The 25,253-nt window shown below is 39.7% G+C and overlaps 1 protein-coding gene and 1 long non-coding RNA gene across 2 annotated transcripts in view; both read right to left on the bottom strand.

Moving 5' to 3' along the window:
* Positions 1-7: 7 nt before the first annotated feature.
* On the bottom strand, positions 8-25,142 carry cnot6l (CCR4-NOT transcription complex, subunit 6-like). Its single transcript, XM_071483971.1, has 13 exons — positions 25,002-25,142; positions 20,086-20,207; positions 18,833-19,019; positions 17,365-17,450; positions 16,753-16,842; positions 16,504-16,572; positions 15,183-15,340; positions 11,057-11,211; positions 10,611-10,762; positions 9,439-9,666; positions 8,860-9,062; positions 6,808-7,025; positions 8-5,338 (listed from the first exon to the last, which is right to left on the bottom strand). The coding sequence occupies exons 2-13, from the start codon at positions 20,195-20,197 to the stop codon at positions 5,326-5,328; spliced, it is 1,671 nt and encodes a 556-aa protein (XP_071340072.1). The 5' UTR covers positions 20,198-20,207; positions 25,002-25,142; the 3' UTR covers positions 8-5,325.
* LOC139624680 (uncharacterized) overlaps positions 8-25,253 on the bottom strand; it is a 146,048-nt gene continuing 120,802 nt past the window's right edge. The window contains exon 2 of the long non-coding RNA XR_011691719.1: positions 8-1,929. This is a non-coding gene — a long non-coding RNA (uncharacterized lncRNA). The remainder of the gene's footprint in view (positions 1,930-25,253) is intronic.

The following is a 25,253-nucleotide window of genomic DNA, read 5'->3' as shown; positions in this document are numbered from 1 at the left end:
AAAAGACTCCTCAAAAGTGACATGTTTATTGCCTACAAGAGGTGGGGGGGAGGGTGTCGGGGGGTGTGGAGCAATGATACAGGTGCTGTTGAGCATGTTTGGTTTCAACTGAGGTGTAACTGCTCACATGTCAGATACAGCTGTAGCCTTTGTAGAAGTCCATCACTTCATTCATTGACTGTTCAGTGAAAAGCTCTTGCTACAAAAGGTGTTAAGTTTGGAAAACAGTTATTTTTCAATCATTTCTAATGTGAAATTTGGATGAATACATTTGGGTTATTTTTATGATTAACATAATTATACAAAGTCAACTGTTATATTATTTCAAGATACTGAAGGTGTTGCTTTTTTGCAACCAATTAAGTAGCAGCTTAGGGCCCTCAGGAGCCACTGAGGCCCTGAAAACAGCTAATACCAAATAACTCTTTTCCATTTTTATTTCAATTTCAGTTTTTGAGTAAATGAGAGAAAACACCCTGCTTTAAGTTGGATCAAAATCCTGGAAATCAATTAAATGAAATAATGATAATAAAAAATAACTTTGTTTAGAAAAGTGTTATTAAAATTCAGTTAATTAATGTAAGACATAAAAATTGTGAAGCATGTAATTTTTTTTTAAATTATATGGAAGCATGAAAATTTGAAAGATATGAAGTCTTCATCTGACAGTGGTGAAGCATCCTGTAGTCATTTTGACTTTATATAACGTAGATTTCATCTGCAATTTAATGGCCTTTTTTTTAAAAAGAAAATTAATTTGGCGCCTTTTACAGATTTTAAAATCTTTTTACTCCTTCATTTATATTTATCCTGTCGCTTGGGAGGAAGGTGAGGGTATGAAGGACCCTCAGACATGCTTCACCACACACTTCACTTAAAAGCATTTAACTGCGATGTACAGCGGTAACTTAACTTGCAAAACAAAATTAAAATTCCACAAAGGCTACATCTGTATTTTTTTTTCCTTTTCACAACAAAGTCAGCACCGCCACCTACATCACAAACTTCCACTCGTCCTCGCGGGCGAACAGTAACTTGTGTCACTGCTGTTTTGCAGCTTTTTGACATTTAATTGTCAAACATGATGCAAACTTTGGATTCCACAATACAAAACCTGCTGTGTCTAACGTTGGCAGCTCTTCACCACAAAGCTGCAGGTTTTCCTTTCAGACAAACGTTCACTGACTTCCTCCCGTCTGAGGTGGAGGCTGGTAGGATTGAAAACATGTGGTGAAGAGCTGCTGGTCTGGAAATAGAAACTTAACATTTTAGTTACATATAACAGGTTTAAGTGCAGTTCTTTAAAATCCTCTTGAGAAATAATGTAGCACCGTTGTTGGTGTCTGCTGGTGGCTTAGAGTCCTCCCCAGTTTTATTTCATTTACTACACAGCAAAAAAACAAATCCGCTGAAAGTTGCTGACAGGCAGCAACTTTAAAATACTTTTTCTAGGAATGCTCTAAGGAAATTAATTCTATATTTACCAGAAATAACAGCCTGGCATTCCTTATTCTCCTTACTCAATATTGCCCAAATTACAATTTTGTAGACAAGTCAGGAAATTGAAAATGGTCAAACCAACTGATGTGTTTCTGCCCCCTTTGTAGAGCAAATTGTATTTTATGAAGGCCTCATTTCAGCAAATTAACCAGTGTATTAACCTGTGTTCAGTATTGTAACTCAACAAAGACAATGTTAAGATTTAAAATATCCTCTACCACGCCCTTTAAAGGTCCCATATAATTTAAAGGTAGATGTCTGTGTATTTTTTGATTATAAAGCAGGTCTAGGTTCTATATTAATACTGTGACAGTATCAAAGCCTCAGTCCACAGAGAAATGCACACAGCCTGTATTCAGAAACTGAGCCTTAAAATGAGCCGTCAGGACTTCTGGAACTTTGTGATGTCACAACAAAGCAGTCACTGCTCTCAGCCATGCCCCGAGCCCCGCCCCCCTGGACCCACCTGGACCCACCATCCAACCTTTCAGGATTTGGTTTCTATGAGTGTTTACCCGAAATCTGCTATATTTTTATTAGATCATTCAGAAAACAGTCAGCCAATCAGAAGAGAGGCTTAGATCCTCACTTCTGATTGGCTCACTGAGCTGTTCTTACTAAAGCTCCAGACAGAAGCCTGAGAGAGGAGATGTAAAACTACACTGAGATGATTTTTGGTTCTTAAATAAAAAAAAAAAAACAAAAAAAACAAAAAACAAAAATACTGGAAAAGTGTAAAATATGGGACCTTTAAGGGTTGTTTCAAATCAAACTGTGCATAATCTCAGTTTTAGAAGACTTATTTGGTGTCATGTTTTTGAATTACTTTACCATGACATTATTTACAGGCTAATACACTGGGAGGAGAACAGTTACGTAGTTTCCTTTAAGGTCATGTTTCCTGGTTTGGATGCAGTGACCTGGCCTCGTTGGAGCTCGTCAAAGTCAACATGTTAGAGCAGATTAAAATCAACAAACTCTTCGTTCAAATCAGATAATTCTTATTCTCCCCAGTGAACATCGCTGGGCGTCCTGTTGGCCACCAAAGACTCAAAACCTCATGTAGTGACCACACTGCTGTAAACTTAGTGTGAAAAAACTCAACACTGGAGGAAACGAAAACAAAATAACAAATCAAACCAGGGCCAGATATTGAACAACAGGATTGTTTACATTCAGAAATCACATGTGATGGTGGTTGTGGTAATCGTGTGGACAAGACAGCTATAGCTCTTTGCAGAGAAAATCTGCAAACACAAAACTCACCAGGGAAACCACAAACAAGTGAGAGTGTGCATTTCAGATCTCTGGTAGAAACGACTGATTTGTCCTTGATGTTATGGATACAAAAAAGCTGTTGGTTTGTACAGTCTGAGGTGAGCAATGATTCCTCAGTTTCAACTCCTCATGATCACATCCCCAAAGGTTGGTTCAGGAAGGACTGAAGGGATGAACGGATGGATGGATGGAAGGATGGATAGATGGTGCTGGGTTAATCTCTGAGCGTCTTGGTCTCATGGGCAGTGCTGCTGTTGGAGAAATTGTACAAACTAGGCACGTTGTTTGTAGAAAAAGTATGCGAGGTGCGCTCTACAGAAACAAATGAACAGCTCAAATGCTCACAGGTAGTGACAGCTGGGTATTACTGTGGAGAAAAGTAAAAGAAGTGGCTGTGGATTTTGGATGATGTGTGTGAAGACAGATATGAAAGGGATCTGAAAAGCCATTTTTTGGGAAATCTCAGAATGGAGATGTCAAATAGAAAGAGGAAAACAAAAAACCCCAAAAATAATTTCGATGAAGCATCATCTCAGAGGCCGAGAAGCTTTGAGATGACACTTAAATGTGCACTGGAGAAATAAAAGCCATCAAGACAAACTGTTTTAAACCTAGAACATTTTATCTTTTCCTCTCAAAAACTTGGTAATGCTGAATTGTACAAAGTACCAGTTGAAAGACTGCATGTTGGAGACAGAAAATGCCCGTAGTTCAAAAACAAAGTTTGACAGAGACATTTTGTCATGGACAGGTGGTGGTGGTGGTGGTATTCACATATGAGATCTTAGTGCACCGGGTAAAGAAAAAAGTACAACACCACGTACATCTTTGACTTGTGAGAAAAAATACACCCTTTTATCTGGAGAATGGTACATTCCCCTCACAGATGCGAAAGATGCCTTGTTGTCAAAGACGGTTTCATTTATGTACAGCTGTTGTACAAAATCAGATAACCCTGTGAGGTGAGTTTCAGGAGTGAAGTATAGGCCTCAAAATGCTCACAAAAGATCCTACGCCTCCAAAAGCGGAGGCGTGCTCATTCCAGTCAAATGGTGCAACTGCAGCAAAGCCGATACTGCGCGTCCGGGCCAGTCGAACTGATCTGAACGTGGTTTTAAAGCTGAGGTTACTGGGTGTCACGTTGTGCTGACACCATTTATCCCAAACAATTATGGCTTTTCCCTTCAGATACCGAACAGAGCAAATGCGTTGACTAATTCAGTCTCAAAAAGGTCAGGGTTTACTCGACACTACAGAGATAAAACGTGCCAGATATGTTTAACACTGTGAGTGCATATGCTGGCAGCTCTTATAGAGCCCCCCCACCCCACCCACAGAGATAGTGCTGGGTATCAACCTTCAGTATTTTGTTTTTGTACCAATCAAAATGTGTCTGTTGCACTACAAAGTACCAAATATGTCAAAGTCGACATTATCTTTTTAACTAATCCTTTAAATCAGATTGTTGCCAGTTTTAAACTTTATTTTATTTAGGCAAAGCAGTTGTGCCGAGACCTGACACTGAGTATACAGTAAGACAGAACGTAAAGATTGGAGAAATGTCCCAAAATTAAACAGAAATTTAGATTTTCTTTGTTTGCTACCTTGTTAATTATCTTGTGACCCTTCCTGTGGGTCCCCAGCCCCAGGGTACGGAGCCACGGGTTTCATATTACCATATTATACATTAGCCCCTCCCAAAAGGGGCTAATGTATAATAAGGTAATATGATAGAACGTTTTTATCTAAATATTGAAAAAAGTGTATTTTGTATAGTTACTGAAAGTAAGGTTTGTATCAGTGTTTGGTGCCACTAACTGATACCCAGTCCTACCCCTGCATTCAGTCATTGTGTCAATCCCATAATGGTTCGTGACCCTCTCTAAAAAGCCATACAAAAAAACCAAATAATGATTTTTGTTTTAACTCCAAAGTGTTTCTAAACCAAATTTATCTGAACAGTCTTTGCATTTTCTGATGACTCTAAAATTAGACAAATTTGAATTTCCCAAATTTTTGGGAATGGAGCAAAAGTGCAGCAGTAGTTTTATCAAAAAATTCACAAAGACATGGGACTTCTACTACAACAGCAACAACAACATATATGTATGTAAGTACATACGTTACCTGTGCTTATAAAGGATTTTCAGAACAATAGCTTCCTGTTTGGTTTTGCTCGTACAACGTGACTCTGAGAGTCTTTAGTTTGAGAGGTACTGCTCGATGCATAGCATAGCCCTGAGTTACAGCTTACATAAAGGGCTATTAGTTCTAATCATCTGAAACAAATATACAAAGTTTAGAGTCCACAGGAATCTGACACTAAGAGGCTCCAACAACCAATTTCATAGTGAGCCTTTGGTAAATACATTCAGCTCCTGATTGCAAATCATTAGCAGATTCTTCTCAGGAAGATTTTTTTTCTCTGACACCAATAAATAAATGTCATTTTATTATCGGCAGAGCATAAGTCACTCAGTCTGGGGAGATTCTTTGGCCAGTCAGGTGATGGGAAACAGGAGGACACTCTTTTAAGACCGCAGATGTTCAAAAGCATGACCTACAAAAAGTAAAAGTGTAAAGCACATTGTTGGTCAATGTCAGGATTGTGTTACAATTAATTTTCATCTCTTAAAATATGTTTTTTCAAGGCAAGTCAAAGATTTCGGGGGTCATTTGTTTGCAATAAGGATTTGAAAGCTCATTCGACCTTAATTAATTGTTTTGCTTCTTCAAAGTGCTGCAGAAAACTCAAGTTTTAAACTAAAGTGAGCATAGATCAGCTAAGATGAAAGCGAAACCTCTGCTGAGTAAAATATTTAGCAAAGATCGAAGACGAAGGTACAAGACCCGCATCATAGAAGAAGTGAATGCAGCTGAATGTAACAGCTTGGTAACATCCACGCAGGACTGTGAGGCGGCTTTCAGGTTGAGATTTGCTTCCTGGCAAGTCTGAGTCAGGTTTTCTTAAAATTAGACCAGGCAACATGATCCCGAATGATGTGGAAAGTGATCCAGAAAAGGTTTGAGCACGTGGGATTATCCAACATTTTCCACAAAGCAGGCGTCAATTTGAACCCCCCCCCCCCCCCCCCAAAACAGTGCATCATCAATATTATCAGTGCTGTAAAATGCGACCTGCAGCTGTGACATGAGATGATTTCATTCCCTAGTTCCCATATGAAACACACCAGTTTAGTGTTACAATGACGTTACATTGCTTTTAAAATGCCCAGTCGGTACTTTTAACCTTAAAAATCGCAGGTATTCTGTCACATATAAATGAATGAAGTGTTTCGGGGTTGCTTGGCTGATCAAAATTTAAAATATGCACTGATGTAAACAAACCTTTCATGTTCCTCCTGCAACATTCATAACTTAGATTCAGCTGTTTGTAGTGTTGCTGCTTTCATTAAAATACCTCTGAAGTTAGTTTGGGAGAGAGATCAGGTTCCAGTTCTAAAGACTCTGAGTCTAACACAGCTCACATGCTGTGGTGCAGCGTTAATATCATGTTGTGTTTTTACTCTAAAAAAAGATTATCTCACAGCTATTTGAAATGAGAGAAGAAACCCCAATGAAATCCAGCTAATCAGCTGATACTTGTGTAGTAGGTTTGCCTTAAAAAGGTTGATAGTATTAGTTAAGGTTTGTTGTTATAGGAGCAGAATCTACAAGCGGTCATGATCATGTCTAAGGCAAAAAAACAGTTGACACTGGGGGTCACCATAGCAGCTTCATCCTAAGCCCAACATTTGGTATCAAGACTTTTCAAGGGGGAGAAAGAAAAAAATAAAATAAACATTTACAGTGTGCAAAAAACACAAAAAGGAGCAACAAACTGGGCGAATACTTCACTCCTTTTAGGTAGGTGTGTCTTAGGGTTGGAGGGGGTTGGATGGTGTCTGAGTTTTAACATGATCGGTAAACTGTACAGGGTCCTGTATAAAGCTGGAGGGGAGGGAGGACAGTGTTTAAAAGGTTGGGGTAAGGAGGGCGGGTGGGGCGCTCTCTCTCAGGCTGCACTACCTGTTGACCGGCAGGTGCAGCCCGTTTAGGGGGTTGAGCGGATGGGGCAGGGGAGGGTGCAGCTCCAGCTGGGCCAGCAGGGAGAAGTGGTCCGAGGGGATGTGGGGGTGGGGGCAGCCGGTGATGTTGTTGTCGATGAGCCACTGGCTGTCCAGTGGTCCCAGCAGGCCCAGGACACTCATGTGGGTCTTGGAGAAAAAGATGTAGTCAATCACGCCCTGCAGACACAACGACATCATGAGATGACAATTTAGGAACAGACACCCAACTTTAATAGTTCAGTGGTTTGAGTTGTGACAGAAATCTCTCCAAATCAGCAAGTATTGAAAATCAAGACTTACTCTGAATGCTTCATCAGATTCTGATTTTTTTTTGTATTTCACAAAGCTCCGTGGAGTCTAAAGGTAGTAGTAGTTTTTTTTTTTTTTTATTATAAAGCAGGCCTAGGTTCTATATTAATACTGTGAAAGTATCAAAGCCTCGGTCCACATTCAGAAACTGAGCCTTAAAACCAGTTTGGACCGTTAGGACTTCTGGAACTTTGTGATGTCACAACAGTCACCCCTTTCAGCTATGCCCAAAGTCCAGCCCACCTTGACCCTGCATCCAACTATTCAGAAAACAGCCAGCCAATCTATTCCAACCTGTTGTTACTGGAGGTTCAGTTGTTGTAAAACAAGATCAAGAGACTGGACACGCCACAGAAGCTTCACTTTAGCTTCTTCTTAAAATTTCTCAAAACTCAAGGGGAAAGGGACTGATAATGATGAAAGGATCCTCCAGGTGTCAATCTAAGACGAACCACTGCTCTGCCGCTGTGTATTTATTGACTAAAATGGAAAGGTTTATGACAATTTTCATGATATTTCTGGTAAGAAAACTGAAGGATGTTTTTGGTGTTTTTCCCAGGCAGATACAGAAAGATTCATGTTTTTGTTTATGTGAAGGAAAAAACCTCTCACGCATGAAGGCTCATCCTCTTGCCGGCAGTATAATTTTAGTCTAGTGTTATGCGTCACCTCTGATGATTTGGATGGCGGATGTTTTCACACGAGTTGTCATTTCCTTCGCCAACCTTTACCATTAATTAGTCACCCCAGGAGTTAATCTGTTTATAATTCGGGGAAACAACAACAAAAACTCAAGCGTCAAAATGGCCTAAAAAACATCTTTATTTGGTGTTTGTTAAAGGTTTGTGTAGGACAGTCGGGGAAATACATTGCCACTAATCTAATAACAGGGAGCATGAGTCATTAGAAACCAGAGCCGAAACTACAGACTGTAAGGGATACCTCCAACGCTGCACGGATGAACGTTTTCCACACACACTTGGATCGCCCACGGATAAAATACTCATCATGATACAAAACATCCCACATATATGAATCGTCCTAATAGTTAATACTGTGCCACATCAGCAGAATTCAGGCTTTTAAACCTCTCACTGTTGAACTTTATATCCTTTAACCTTCTTTTACTTAAGATTTGGACTGAGAAATTTGCTGATGCATGATCACAGCACAGGTGTGGCAGTATATTATCGCTTCATGCAGTGGACCTGAGCCTGTTTTCAATTGGCAGATATTTATTTTTACCCCCAACACTTACATAATCGAAAACTTGAGCACAAAACTAATGATCAGGAGACTCTGTTTGCTCACAGTTACACTGAGTAAATAAATCAGCATGAAGAACCAGAGCAGTTTTAGGTCAGTTACTACAAAACCCCTTCTGCAAAACATGTTGTTTCGATTTGAATGTATTGTTTTATTTGTTCCACTCATCCATTGGTTTCCAATCATTTTTGTGCAATCTGAAAATCTATGAGCAGGCTTTTGAAACTTGCTTGAGTTGTGGAATTCAATTGTTTCAAGAGTTTGAAATTAATGGAAACCAGTGGCAGCCTGTAGCAGAGGAAAAACGGATCCAAAAGCCTGTGTTGGAAATTAATCTGCAAATTAGATGTGAACAGTGTGTAGGTGAACCTGTGCAATGACAATCAGGACTATCTATCTATCTATCTACTGTGCACCAAATAGAGGAGGCTATTACCTTGAAGTCATATGTGTAGTTGGTGTAAGGCATCAGATTGCTGTCGTAGGCGCTCTTCAGCTGGAAGCTGTGTGTGATGCTTCCATCTGAGTTGCCGTTCTTGCCGTTGCAGCTGAAGTTGGTCAGACATTCGTTGTAGCGCAGCTCCTTAAAGTCCTTGTGGTTCTCGGCTACTCCTCCATTGCTAAGGTATTCCACTACACCTGCATCAAGCAAAGGTGAAAATCTAACTTTAAAGGTGCGCCACGTTAATCCAGAACATCCCTCTTATTTTACACCACCCTACAAACACCCCCAAAATCTGTTGTGTCCATGTAGTGTCCACCTGTGTCATCGATTGGTTGAAATGGAAACTGAAATCAATGAGTGGACTGAAGAGACTTAACAGTGTATTTGTTGAAGAGAATCACACTGTGTGAGTGTTTGATTCAAATGTATCTTGTGTTGACACTTTAACACCAACAGAGACCAACTAACCAACTAACCAACCAACTAACTAACTAACTAACTAACTAACTAACAGACTGAGTGTGAGACTCAAATGTTAACAGAGGGTCCCGAGAAGTGAGACAGTCCTACCGGAGTCAGGCAGCGAGTTGAGGTCAGCACACAGGACGATGGGGATGGAGGATGGGTCGGAGGTCGGTGAGCCGGTTGCCATGGAGCCCGAGGCCCTCTCAGCGATGCTCTTCAGCTCCGACAGGAACATCATAGTTTGGATCAACTTGACGTCCGAGTACTCGGGGTCCCAGTGCATGTGGGCGTTGGCCACCAGGATCAGCTGCCTCTCCTGTGGCGGCTTCATGCCTGAAAAGAGGAGGGATATGCAGCCAATGATGATGAAGTGAAAAAAAGTGGAATATTATCAGGTCTAAACTGTCACCTAGTGGCAAAAAGACGTTACTACAGATAAACTTATGCTGTGTTACTTTTTTTTATCCTTTGGCAAACACATAGCTCTGGATTGCTGGTTATAAGATAACTGCAGTGTTTTTGTTTTATGTGCCATGTATATGTTACACATTAATCAATACACAACATATGGTTGTTAAACCGCTGTAAAACTTAAATGTGTGGCAACCAGTTCCCACGTTAATAATATAATCAGTTGATCAGTTTTGGTAACTGATTAATCATTAAGTCGTTTAAGTCACCTTCTGTGTGTTTTTTATGTTACGTCACTATAAAATAATATATAGTAAGTCACACATTTATCTTAACCCTAACCTGTCCGTTTTAGAATTGATCTTAAGACTTTGCTGATCACTTTAAAGCACACTAGGGCCTGGCACTGAGCTACATAACAGAAATGCTGACTCCATATGAGCCAGCTTACATCCTCAGACGCTTCTGGCTGTTACAAAGTCGAGGCTTAAATCTAAAGGTGACCGAGCTTTTGCCATCAGGGCTCCTCAACTTTGAAACGGCCTGCCACAGGAGATAAGGCAGAATCAGTAACTTCTTTTAAATCACTTTGTAAAACCCATTTTTAAAGACTTGCTTTTATGTTACTGTCTTTTTCTTGATTTTTTTACTGCATCTACTGTCCTCAGTTGTTTCTGTTGTTATATTGTTGTTGCTGCCTTTGCCTTGTTGTCAAAAGACTCCCAGTTTTTAAAGGTTCTATTTAAATAAGTGGAGACTTGAAGTACGTCACCTCTGATCACAGCTCAACATGACAAGAGATGGCGACATTACATCCTCTGTTTAGTTCTTAAAATGGTTCACAGAGCGACTCCGTCTCTTCTTACCAACGGAGAACATGTCCTTGTTAACCTCGAGCAGAACGGCCACCCCGATGTTGTCTTTGGTCATCACTCTGTTCAGCATGACCTCTGAGCCCTCAGAGTTGGCCATCGCCACCTGGTTGAACTCCACAGTGTGTTTCTGGACCAACGTAAACCTGCAGGAACAACCACAAAGAAGTATTAATGACCTTGGAAGACTCGGTTTTAGAGTAAAAATTTCCCTGCTTTACTACACAAATAAACCGTAGGCATCCTGCCAACAACACACATCGCCACAATGTGGTCTGAGTCAGTTTCAAATCCACTTCTGTAAAGCTCCACCTCTATAAATATCACTCAATTCAAACAGAAAACATTCTTGCATTCTTGCAAAAACTTACAAACCTACAAATACTGAAATAGACTCAATATGTTCTGTAAAGTAAAAAAAGTAAAGCTCTTAAACTCACTTCTCGGTCTTGAAGAACACAGCGCAGCCGTCCACGTGCTTCCTCTCCTGTTCAGAAACCAGTTTGGCACGAGACTTTGGACAGAAGTAGCCGTCGTAGCCGCGCTCCTTTAGTGTTTCCAGAAACAAGGTGTAGTACTGCTCTGTCTCCACCTCCTGCAGACACACAGGGCAAGAAACCTCATCTGAGAGAGTCGATGAAATGTTTGTGTAAAGGAGCGTAGATGAGGTTGCTCCATCCTGAAGATTCCTTCCATAAAAGTAAAAAAACAAAACAAAAAAACTCCACTTGTCAGCTCGATCAACTCCGCTTTTCTCTTTTGAATATTCCACTTTATCCACTTGAGGTTCTCATCATACATGTTGATGCAATATTCCATGACTTCTATATAACCTTACATTTCAAGTATTTGTTTAAGTCCATGTAGGATATAATTATGAGGAACTTCTGAACTGATATTTTGATATTATTTTCCTAAACAGCTCAATATTTGTGATTATTAAAAATAGCCGCTAAAAAAGGAGATTGACCCCTTTTACACTGCCAGCAAAGTTTGCCTTTCTGTTCAGACTGTGGGGAGCAATGCCACTGCATACACAGAGACAGGGGAGAAAGAGTGAGCTGTTAGCTGCCGTGCAGACCCTCAATCCTGGGTTGGTGCTCTTGTAAGTGTCAGAGCCTCTGTGGAGACACTTTGATTGGTAATTGTGTGTTTTTGAAACTTATTTTGGGGATGCAGCTCACTCTTACATCCCTGAGCGCAGTGTAGCTGTGGTGTTTCTGGTGTAACAGCACTGTGCTGGACAGATGACAGGTCTGTCTACAGTGTCACTGTAAGAAAAAGGGCTGAAAATTAGTGAGTTCATTAAGGTGTTGTGTTTACATCAATGCTGATCGGAGCCAGTGCTGATAAACACGCACGTCTACTGCAGAGTCATCCGACCCGGGAGTGTATGCCAATTGTACCCTTTTCCATTGCCGAAAAGAGCCTGATGTTAGCAGGTCTATATAGAAGATACTATTCCTAAAGGATAAAACACAATGACCTGTAGTCCTTGAAGTGGCAGAGCATATTTAATGAAAATTAAAACAGTGCGGATGAAAACCAGATGTGTCAATGAGGCAATGTCAAGTACACAGTATTGCACATGAAGCTATGTGGTTAAAGTAAACAACTGTAAGGTGGCAGAGAATTATTTAAAGAATGAAAACAATAAAAAGGTAAAAACCAGGTGTGAAAAAGAAAAGAGTAAATGTCCATAAATTAAATACGCAAATCAAACCAAACATGTTAAATAGTATTTTGCTCGCTCTCAGACAATCAGTGTTACATTTCTCTGAGTTTCTATTAGTTTCCTGATTCCTTCTCAGCTTCTGAAAGATTCCAAAAACATTTCCAAACTTCCTCGACCAGCAGAGGTCGCTGAAACATCCAGGTAAGGTGATTAAACACGGGGAATTTCTCTGAAGTGATATTAACGCCAAGTGAGGGACTTTCCAGCTAAAGGAAACATAGTCTCTGAGGACTGGAACCTAAACCCAGGACAGTTAATCAGTAATGTGACTGCCTCTGTCTGTTCAGTAGACAATGGCTTGGTTGTGTTGATGTGAGCAGCTGATAGTAGCTGTGCAGCTCCACAGAAAGGAACTTTCTGATGTTAACAGCAGTGAGGAGACTGACGGGCTCGATATGTTGGCCTCACTCTGCTGTTACTGTTCATTACAAGTCAGTGGATGGGCAGGTCACAGCTGAGCTAGAGTAAGACTGTAACGATTCACAGGGACTGCGGATCCTGAGAGAAAGCCAAACAGTTTCTCTTCTTCTCGAAAATGTTAGAAAAAAGGTGGATTCTGACTGTAAACAAAGATGAACATAGCCTCTGTGATGTCACCCAAGGGCCCTGCTGTAAAGTTGGACATGTTAACATGGGAGTTTATGGGGGATGACCCACTTTTGGAGCCAGACTCTAGTGCTCATTAGAGGAACTGCAGTTTTTGGTATTTCCTGTTGCCTTCATTTGTCAACCCTGGAGGTTTAGTTCGACATGGATGCCATCAAATTTTATACAGACATCTGTGATTACCAGAGGATTTGTGACTTTGATCCTCTGACTTTTTTCCTGTTGTACATCAACAGCTCCGTGATGATGAATCCTAACAAATGTGGAGATCTGGCGTGGTGTAGACTCTTAGACTTGTTTACACTCTAGCTGAATTTTTTCAAAACACACTGTGATTAAAAGAAAAAATGAAGACAGAAAAAAGAAAAAGAAAAAAATTGAAATTTTTCCACATTTTGTTATGTTACAGCCTTATTCCAAAATGGATTCAATTCATTTTTACCTCAAAATTCTACACACAATACCCCATAATGACAAAGTGAAAAAAGTTTGCATGAAACTTTTGCACATCTATTAAAAATAAAAAGCAAAGATATAACATGTACATAAGTATTCACAGCCTTTGCTCAATACTTTGTTGAAGCACCTTTGGCAGCAATTACAGCCTCAAGTCTTTTTGAGTATGATGCTACAAGCTTGGCACACCTGCTTTTGGGAAGTTTCTCCCATTCTTCTTTACAGAACCTCTCAAGCTCCATCAGGTTGGATGGGGAGCGTCGGTGCACAGCCATTTTCAGATCTCTCCAGAGATGTTCAATCGGGTTCAAGTCTGGGCTCTGGCTGGGCCACTCGAGGACATTCACAGAGTTGTCCTGAAGCCACTCCTTTGTTATCTTGGCTGTGTGCTTAGGGTCATTGTCCTGCTGGAAGATGAACCTTCGCCCCAGTCTGAGGTCCAGAGCGCTCTGGAGCAGGTTATCATCAAGGATGTCTCTGTACATTGCTGCATTCATCTTTCCCTCGACCCTGACTAGTCTCTCAGTTCCTGCTGCCGAAAAACATCCCCACAGCATGATGCTGCCACCATCATGCTTCACTGTAGGAGTGGCTTCTGTCTGGCCACTACCATACAGGCCTGTATGGTAGAGTGTTGTCCTTCTCGAAGGTTCTCCTCTCTCCACAGAGCAACGCTGGAGCACTGTCAGAGTGACCATCAGGGTCTTGGTCACCTCCCTGACTAAGGCCCTTCTGCCCCGATCGCTCAGATTGGCCGGGCAGCCAGCTCTAGGAAGAGTCCTGGTTGTTCCACACTTCTTCCATTTACAGATGATGGAGGCCACTGTGCTCATTGGGACCTTCAATGCTGCAATTTTTCTGTACCCTTCCCCAGATCTGTGCCTCGATACAATCCTGTCTCGGAGGTCTACAGACAATTCCTTGGACTTCATGGTTTGGTTTGTGCTCTGACATGCACTGTCAACTATGGGACCTTATATAGACAGGTGTGTGCCTTTCCAAATCACGTCCAGTCAACTGAATTTACCACAGGTGGAGTCCAATCAAGTTGTAGAAACATCTGAAGGATGATCAGTGGAAACAGGATGCACCTGAGCTCAATTTTGAGTGTCATGGCAAAGGCTGTGAATACTTATGTACATGTGATTTTTTTTGTTTTTTATTTTTAATATATTTGCAAAAATTTTAAGCAAACTTTTTTCGCTTGGTCATTAAGGGATATTGTGTGTAGAATTTTGAGGTAAAAAATGAATTTAATCCATTTTGGAATAAGGCTGCAACATAACAAAATGTGGAAAAAGTGAAGCGCTGTGAATACTTTCCAGATGCACTGTAATAATTTCTTACTGTGCAAAGACTATTTTGAAATGAGTATTCAATCTTGCAACAGATATGTGAGAAACAATTAATATGATTTGTGGAAAACAATACTGCAGTCAAGTGCTGCTAATAAAATTTAGTACAGGAACAAACATACTTTTGAGCTGATTAGAAACATCTATTTTGTCCAGAGCAGTAAACTTCATCTGTCAAAAGCAACACAGTAAACTGCTCCCTTTGCTATTTTATGCTTAAAGAGCAACAATGCAATGAAAACTAACATGAAATAACAACACAAGCGTTCAACAGTGTCTTTGACCTTCCCAGCTCTGGTTACTGTCTGCTCTATTTCCTTCTCTCTGGAAAAAAAAAATCAGCTTAAAGTTGAACATGTGATGAGAGAAATGTAGCAGCAACGTCCTCTTCGAGCTGAGAGGCTTTTCCTTTACCTGCAGGCTGATGATGTCGGCGTCACAGTTGGTGATTTCTTCCATGATGCCTTTCTTCCGGTATTCCCAGTTGAGGGCCCAGGACGGACAGTAGCCGTACAGCTGCCGGGTGGCGTACTTGTCACACAGCACGTTGTAGCACATGACTGTGAACACGGCTGCAGGAGAAGATGGAAACAGAGGAGATATATGATTTGAATACTTTTTTTTAACGTTTAATTTACTGAGAAGTTCAAACTATCAGTCAGAAACATGAACATTTACTATTGTACAAATGCTGCAGATTATGATTTATAAATATATTTATATTTATGCACTTTTTTTTACTTTGGCTGACACTAACCATGAATTTTTATAGACACACCTCTCCTCCTCATTTACTGATTTAATGACACGACAAAGCAAAGTTACGGCTCATTTGAAAAACTTTTAAGCACTGTGTGTTCCTTTATCTTATCAGTTGGTTCTTTTGTAAATGGTCTGTGTATATAAAGTGCTTTTCTAGTCTCATATTCACCCATTCACACACAGCACTTTTCTACCATACATGCACATTCACACACAGTTTTGAGGTTCAGGGTTTTGCCTGAGCCACAGCTGCCTCAACTCTTGCAGATGTTGTTTTAAGCAAAGTCTCTTACGTCTGTTCACACCTTCCTATTTTCATATCTCAGGTTTTGGACCTGCTTCATCACCTCTCATGTCTCAGTGTGTTATTCTTACACATTATGCCTTTAACTGTGCTCCCAAAAGAAGCTTTTATAAATAAAGAATGAGGTTGTGGCTGAGTTTTATCCTACACAACATCCTCTTACTTCACTGTAAGTGTTATTTTTTGTTTTGACGCAGGTTTTTTCCTTCCATTTATTTTCAGGACGAAGTGAAGGCCAACATTTGAAGCTGTGATGCTCTGGGCAGGTTCCCATCTTGGCAAGTGACAGGAAAAAAACCTCCAAACCAAAAAAATCCAGTAAGGTGATGTCAGTAAACTAAACACAGCACGCTCATGTTTACCAACCTCTCTGCTCTGTGATTTAGACAGAAAGAAAAAGATCACAACAACACTCATTGAACGCAGCTTTCTGTGTTTAAAACTGTTTCCTAACCCCTGAAAATGAGGCAAAGTCTAATTGTGATCCTGCACAGCCAGTCTGCATAAGGAGGACTTATACTTTTAGTACTTGAAGTATATTTGGATGCCAGTATTTTTGTAGTTTTACATCAGTAAGATAAATTACCTTTAGATACAAGGAGACATATTTCTAATCTTTACATCAGCAGGAAGTTGAAGGTGTAAGTTGCAGTAACTTCCCTGCTTTACCTGAGGGGATCATTTGGTCTCGCTCTTTCAGAGTGATCCAAGGTCTTTGGGGGAGCTGCTCTGGGTGCACTGGAAACAGGGCAGGGCAGCAGGAAAATGAGGATTAGTGCTCGTTTGTCCATGACAAACACAATAGCATACCTGCTGTGATATGCCTGCCGTGCTCAGGTTTACAATAAACTGCAGGTTAAATATGCATGAGTTCCGATAAACAGCTGTGTGGTAAGGTGACGCGGCCGAGCCATTCACCTGCTAGATTGTCGAGCATGTAGTTCAAAAGCTTTCTGGTTCCATCTGGCTCCTGGTACAGATTGAGGATGTCTTGGGACAAAGGGTTTCCTGCAAAACAACCAATAAAAACCTTCAAATGATAAAAAAGAATAAAAGCATAATACAAACAGAAACTCAATTAAAAGCCTTTTTCTAAAAATTGTCTTTTAAAGGTCCCATATTGTTTAAGGTACATGTCCATGTGTTTTTGATTATAGAGCAGGTCTAGGTTCTGTGATGTCACAACTGCTTTGTTGTGACATCACAAAGTTCCAGAAGTCCTGACGGCTGGTTTTAAGGCTCAGTCTCTGAATACAGGCTGTGTGCATTTCTCTGTGGACTGAGGCTTTGATACTTTCACAGTATTAATATAGAACCTAGACCTGCTTTATAATCACAAACACATGGACATCTACCTTTATACTATATGGGACCTTTAAAATTGATGTTCAAATCAAGGTTTACTCCCAGATTTCTAGCCTCATGGGGGCTCTGCAAACCATGGGAAACTAAAGTTTATAGTGGTAGTTTAAAACTGCCTGAATATAATTTAGAATATATAACTGGTGAATGATCACAGAACACACTCACCTTTTAGCCCCAGGGTTTGTAACTGGAAAAGCCTCCCAAGTTCATAAGGCAGAACTCGCAAAAGATTGTTGTTTAAAAGCAATTCCCTGCAACAAACGGGACACAGATGTCACTGTTTCGTCTCAGTCTTTTCGTTCTTTCACAAACTTTCTTTAACAGTGTGGTCATTCCTTGTCCTTGGTGTATTTTTACTGGTGTCAAAACATCTTCTGCCATATTCTGTTTTTGTTGTCACTTCGATTTAGTCTTTCAGTCAAAATGTTCCTTTGCTTGTCATCTTTGTTTTTGTGTGTTTGTCAGTTTTGAGGTGAGATGTTTTTCTGAGCCCAGCAGAGAAAACTATTCTCACCCACACATTTTATAATCTCCCTCTTTCCTTCTGGGTGTTTGATCGCTGTGCTTAAATCACTGTGCTTTTTTGATCACTCTTCTTCTCTGCTTTGGGATTCTTTTGTCACATAATCTTTTGAATGAATAATTAATTTTTCCAAGACAAAATACACACTGTTAACTGAAAATGAAAGCTCTGTACAAATGAAGTCATTTGCAAAATTGAATCCTTTGTGTAAACTTCAAGCAAGTGGACAAATGCCAGCGAACATGCGAACTGGAAGCCGAGTTTGTGTGCTTCCATTTCAAATAATTCATTATCCAAACACAGCAGAAACAATGAGCCTCAATCAATAATACACATAACATCTGAAATTCAGATCTAGTCTAAAAGCGTTAACGCTACAGTCACTGTTTCCAGTTTAATTTGCATCTTTATCCTAACAACCAGTTAATATTTGCAGTGTGCAAACAGAATTCATGGAACAATTACTGATTATCTTGTTGCCTCATGTGCTGCACAAAGGCGTGCACATATTTAAAGGATTGGCTCACATTTTTTCAAGTCTGTCTTAAAACAGTGCAGATTCCTCCTGTTCATTCTGTCCATTAAGAAATCCTTTGCTAATGTAAGTGATAAAACCCACAGTCCTGCCTCTGTGCAAAAATGTATTCAAGAGTTTATCTGCATCAAACTTCAGCGGTCTGAGTTAAACAAAGTGGGTGGAAACCTTCCAAAGTCTTCTGAGTAACAAGTTGTCCTTTTCGTGTTTTGCCGGACAGTGTTGATATTCTCTTTGCCATATATATATATATATATATATATATATATATATATATATATATATATATATATATATATATATATATATATATATATATATATATATATATATATATATATATATATATATATATATATATATATATATATATATACATACATGATGAAAAACCCTGATTCCTCTGCTGTTTAATTCATAGGATGATCACATTAATATAATGTTAATTTAATAAAACAACTATGTAATATATTATGATTTTATCCCTATCCTTCAGCCTTGTGCAGAATATTCAGTCATGTCAGTCCCTAAATGCATCTCTGGACTCTCCTGATGTTTCAGAGCAGGTGACCCACCTGAGAGAGACCATGTTGCCCAGTTCGGCGGGCAGGCTGCGGAGCTTATTGGACGACAGGTTCAGGTAGACCAGGTTGGGCAGCTTGGCAATGTCCGGTGGGATGCGGGTCAGGTTGTTGTCGTTGATGTGCAGCGCTGTCAGGTGAGTGAGCGTCCACAACGAGCTGCTCAGACTCCTCACCCGCCCTGAGCCCAAACACACACACAGGTCTTTAAACACATATCAGGGATCAGGGAACCAAACAAACTTAACACGATTTCTATTAAAAGCTGATGTGAATATTGATATTTTTGTTTTGTCTGTTTCCCTTCAAACTATTTTAATTTTGAACTTTTGCCAAAACAAAGATCTGAATTCAGTTTTTCAGCCAGAGTTTAATTCTTTTCAGGGTGAAAAACCACTTGAAACTGTGAATCATGTGACACTAAAACCTACAATTAAAACTTTGTACTTTTATACAGAATTTACAAAAAAGGAACTGAATTAAACTTCAACATTCCATCAGGAAGAAATCTCTATCATATCGGAGGTGAATGACACTGATTTGTTATTTGATATCAGGAAAGTACAACAGAAACCCAATGTTAATGATTAACTTTTAATCAGCCTGGGGAAGTTTAATGATTAATATTTCTTTCAGTTTCACATTTGTTCAGTTATGAACCTCTGAAGCCCTGTGATTCTGCCTGAAGTTGTGGATTTTGGGTTCAAAAGAGCTTCATTTACGTGGTTTCCAGATATTCACTACTTTAACTTCAGCATGTTGGGAGGAAAATCAATTTTTTCAGTAGGGCTGCAACTTATTTTAATATTGATTCATCTGCTGCTCAGCTGGGCTCTGCAACACCAGACATTAGAAAGCACAGCTCAGCTTCAGTTTGCACGCACACATATGAAACACTGGCTTCAGTGTGAGAGAGATTTAAAAAATGTCAAGATGGCTCTCAGTCAGATGAAGAGGCAACAAGCACACACAGTGTGAACAACACTGGAGACTTGATTTTCTGCTTCCTCTCACTGATTAAAACTAAGACTTTTTAAATGTTTGTCCTTCATGCACTGGGAGAACTGGAGTCAGCAGGAGCCCAGTATGATCTCATATTGTTCACTGTGTTCACAGTTCTTTTAGGTTCTAATATTGCAGAACATTTCCAGTGGTGATTTTCAGTTTTTGGACCCAGGCCTCTGCTGCTTTTCACTCCTTACTGTTTATGAACAGAAGCAGACAAAGAGGGAGTCGGTTAGACTGACCAGATATCTCCAGCTCGGCCCAGTGAGACTTCTTCCCACTGGCCGCCTCCTCGGCTGACATGATGGTGTAACATCTGCGGGGATCTGGGGGATCATATTTTTCCTTTGGCATACCTGTTAATCTGAAAAACAAAAGCACAGAGATTTTAGTTTAATTTCAGAAGATGACACATTAGCTGGCACTGAGGTGGCAGCTATTTCTCCCGCTCTAAGAAGAGCAACACAACCTCACAGACATATGATAATTATAAAAAAATCTAGAAATAAAAAGCATTTAAAGAATGTGACAAAAGTAGAGCTGCAACAATTAGTCAATTAATTTTCTTTGACAAACAAGACTGTGTGGATTTGGAGTTTTCAGCTGATGGATGTCACCTTACACTGTGGGAAATTATAATGGGTGTCTTAATTTTCTATTTTCTGACATGTAGTCAAAAAGATGGATGGATGGATAATTGGCATATGAACTGATTATCATTAAAAATTATCATTGTCCCTAAATAACAGGCTTTACAGCTGTTAAAGTTACATAAGGTAAAAGGTATCAAGGATCAAAAATGGCTAAATAACAGGCAAAGCTTCCAATAATTCAGATATAAACAAAATACAAATAATTAATAAATAAATCCTTAACAAAATAAATAAAATAATAAACAAACATGTTCAATAAAATAGAATATTTAGTAAAATATAATATTTAGTCAGTGATAAAAAGAACAGTTGAGCCTTTTGGCAAAAATAAAAAATATTTTCTTGTCCTGTAATAATAACATGTTTGGTCTTTAACATAATAAAAGTAGCAGCAATATTTTGCAAATCAGCAAACTCGGGCTGCAATTAATAATTATTCTTTATTATTGATTAGTTTGCCAATTATCTGCTCAATTGTTATACTGATTTATAGTCTCCAAATGTCCAACACCTATGAAACAGAGACAAGCATCATATTATTGAAGCTGCAACCAGAGAAAGTTTTTGCCTGGCAAATTATTCATTGATTTACACTGCTGATTAATTTTCTGTCGACTAATTAGTCAATCAACTGATTGTTTCAGCTCTACGACAAATAAACAGAAAATGTTCTTTTCCTCACTGTGGTAAGTCTAAATGTTCTGTTGGATTTGGATGAGAAACTCCTGCCTCTATTCTGTTCTGGTCTGGGACGATGAAACACATAAAATCTGACATAAAAAAGTCAAAAGGTTTGTGTTGCTTTTTGTGCCCAGAGACAGAAACAGACCAAAAACTCTTCTCTGACTGATCAGCACAAATTAGAAAAGCTAAGAAACATCCACTTCTCTGCCCAACCCTTCCCCCAAAGTGTTCCAGTCACCTGCAAATTATTTCTGCATTCTTTTAGATATTTAAAAAAAAACTGAATAACCAAATAAATGACTGTCTGCCTTTTTGAGAGGCTGGAGACAGCCACCATTTACTGGCATGCAGCTGCTGCGTGAAGGTGATTTCCCACCATGAGAATGACACAAGGCTGAGCCAAAGCTGAGCCAAACCCCCAAAGCCACAGAGGAAGTAGAGGACAGTTATGACATGTTGGAATGAAAACTGGCATCTAAATAAAGAACTGAGACATTTTTACAAATGCCTCCTTGATTTGTCTCCCAGAAATTAAGACTGGAAAAAAGGTGCAACTTTGCACATGTCTGCCAAATTGGAGAAATCCTCTTCTTAAAATCGTGTTGATTTAAGCCGTATCTCTCAGCTCAGACAGAAGCAAAAACGATTTATAGAGCTTCAACCCGTCTAGATCCTTTGATTATCAGTAAAACAACGTTCAGCAGGTGATTTAAAGAAGTTGCTTTAGTCTTCCAGGCGGAGAAATAATTCAGTGACAAAGGCAACTTTTTGTCTACAAAGCAGATGATTTAAATTCATTATGCCTCCACTTTTTCTATTTGACCAGCTGGATTATTTAGAGCAGAACAGGGACCTCTATTCCAACACCAGTCTCAAATCGCAGTGACAATCAAGAGTCAGCTCATTACAGTCTTAAATGCATCTCATGTGATCTCACCCCTGAAAACCAAATCATGCAAATTAAGGTCTGCAACATCTTTTAAATCGCTGTTCTCTGGAGGCGTCTCCTGCACAACACTGCAGTGATCATAGAGGAAAAAAAAGCAGAACATCTGGTGAATGCTACATGTCCTAATTCTCGCTGAATCTCGACTTTAGTCGACTTTTTCCTGCTTAAATAAAACTTTCAGACACTGGCAATTTTACAAATGCCTCCTTGATTTGTCTCCCAGAAATTAAGGCTGGAAAAAAGGTGCAACTTTGCACACATCTGCCAAATTGGAGAAATCCTCTTATTAAAGTCATGATGTTGATTTAAGCCGTATCTCTCAGCTCAGACAGAAGCAAAAACGATTTATAGAGCTTCAACCTCTTGAACCTTGAAAAGCAGAGCATGTTGTCCTTCACTAGAACTTAAATCACTTTGATTTAGGCCCAAACTTAAACTAAATAAATTAAAGCTGGTCTTGAATCTAATTTGGGCTCCACAGAAGTGATGAGGTCCGCAGCCCTGCACTTCAGAGAAGGACCTGTGTTGTCTTTTTATGACATCTCTTACACATATAGGACATGTATGACATCATAACGCTCTTTGCTGTCATTAACACACCTTGTGTCACAAAAGTAACCAGAACGTGTTTTACCTGAGTATGCATTCATAACGGCCTGAGGAGCTGCCTACCTGGCTGCCTGAGGAGATCAGCTCAGCAGAATCAGTGACCTCTTTTAAATCTCTTCTTAAAACGTACTTTTATCGTAAAGCCTTTCCCGATTTTACCTCATTTTATTGACTACTTTTGCTTTTTTGACAACTTTGGGTCATTTGGTTTTATCTTTACTGATACTAAGAAACTTTAACTTTAATATTATTCTTTGATTGCTTGTTTTTAATTGTTGCCTTGTGTAAAACCCTTTGTAATGTGGGTTTAGAAAAGTGCTCTATAAATAAAGTTTATTATTATTATTATTATTATCATTATTATTAGTGTATTTAAACATAGGAATATGCTACATGTATAGTATCTGTCACAATAAGAGACGACCTCACTTCAGAGTCTAATTTAAGGCTGCAACTAACTATTATTTTCATAATGTGTTAAATGACTGATTATTTTCTCGAATCATTGATTGATTAATTGAAAAATGCCTGTTGCAATTTCCTAGTGCCTTAGGTTAAGTCTTCAGATGGCTAAAATATTCAGTTTACTATTGTATATGACAATTCAGTGTGAATTTCCCCACTGTGGGACTAATAAAGACTATCTTATCTTATCTTATCTTATCTTAAATCAAATTTGATGGAACTTTGAGATTTTTTTCATTATTAGATAAGTAAATTGATTATTTGATTATCAGAATAGTTGCCACTTAATATTCTGTTGATTGAGTAACCTAGTCTGATTAATGCTGTGACTTAAAAGTCTTTAGTAATACATTACAGTGCAAGTGACAGTGTGTTCTGAACTGGAGCTTCTTGCTGAATAAAATGAGAAATAAAAGCCTCCATCAGACTGATCGTCACAAGCTTTTTCTCAGACACCTCGAGTTTTGATTGAAAACAGAAGTCATCATCAATATCACACAAGCTCTAATAGCAGCCATGCAGCAGGAGCTTGCAGGTTATTTAAACTTACTAAACACAGGTCAGAGGAGCATGCATGGCTCAGAGGACACCTATAATAAACATATTATATTGCACAACTTTGTTATTGTCCACTGTCCTGTGAACACTGTGCATATGAGCAGAGGAAGTGTACAAATGACGTAGAGAGTTTGCAGATTGTAATTGTACATTAAAAACATTTAATAAGTTTATAAAATACAGCACACTTCTTACCATTACACCAGTGGTTTCCAGCCTTTTTGAGTTGCGTCCGCTACAATAAAACCAGCTTGTAGTTGTCTCTCTTCTCTAATTTAATTTGTATATAAAGTTGAAACTAGCTCCAGCAGCTACACGCTGATCATACACAGTGTTAATAATTACATGTATTACATCACTCACACTGTATCAGCACTTTTTGTTTAAATATAAGTCATTTTCTTAAATGCAGAAAGTTTTTTTTTTTTTACATGATAGTATTGGTACGTTTACTTGACTTAAAGGATGTGAGCGCTGCTTCCACCACAGGAGCTTGGCCCTGGGTGAAATAAGTTTGGAGAAGACTTACATAACCTGTTTACACATCTCTGGGTCACAAGCAGGCGGCAGATATACGGCCTGTTGACATCGGTCCATATCACAATCACACGAACACACACACGAAACTGGAGCTGGAGCCGCGACTTCGATCACATGTCTGATGATATCAACATTTCACGCGGCTGTCACACATCACTGTGGCAAACCCCGACTCTGTGGCTTTGGAAACTTGGGAGTTATTATTATTATTATTATTATTATTAATTTTTTTTTGCATAGAGGGAGTTTTTTTTTTTTTTTTTTTGTTAATGGAAAAAACGCAGCGATGGCAACTGCCCCGACAGCTGAGGGGCGAGGATCCAAACATAGCTGTAATGTCAAAAGTGACAGGACGGAGGTCCGCGGTCGGGCCATGTTCGGGAGAAGTTCGGCCCGCCGCCCCCCGGCTGTCACACCTGCCGACGAGGTAAACACGCCCTCCGGACATGTCCGTCTCTACATGTCCTGGTGTTAAATATATTAAAATATCGCCATGTCGTCGCACAGACAGGTGAACCGCGCAGCGAGCTCGGAAGCATCGGCGCTGGAGTAGTTTGGCTAGCGGCGGCAGGGGCGCACGCCGCCCGGGCTCACCGAGGCGGACTGCGGGGGTAGGCAGCGGATTCAAGTGTGAAATTTAACCCGAGACATCCTGGGTAAAGTGTCTGCAATATAACAACAAAGTGAAAACTGACATTACCTTCATTCGGGGGCGGTAGAAGACGGTTTATTGAGGGAATTGGTAGAGACATGCAGACGCGGCTGTTGAACCCGTTCAGACCCTGAACGTCTCGGAAACAGAAGGAAGAACAACAAACGCGACTTCCGCTCGTACCCGTCCGCACACAGCGTGCACCCCCTATCCTCTCACCCCGCTCATGTCATCCCAAATCCTGGTATTTTGTTTATAAACTGATTTTTAATAATAAGAATAAAATAAAACACGGATAGT

This window comes from Trachinotus anak, unplaced genomic scaffold (assembly GCF_046630095.1).
Source record: "Trachinotus anak isolate AG129_WGS33_773 ecotype Australia unplaced genomic scaffold, CSIRO_AGI_Tana_v1 ptg000008l, whole genome shotgun sequence".
Lineage (NCBI taxonomy): Eukaryota > Metazoa > Chordata > Actinopteri > Carangiformes > Carangidae > Trachinotus > Trachinotus anak.
Note: the sequence above shows the minus strand (reverse complement) of the source record. Positions and strands in the feature narration are given on the sequence as shown.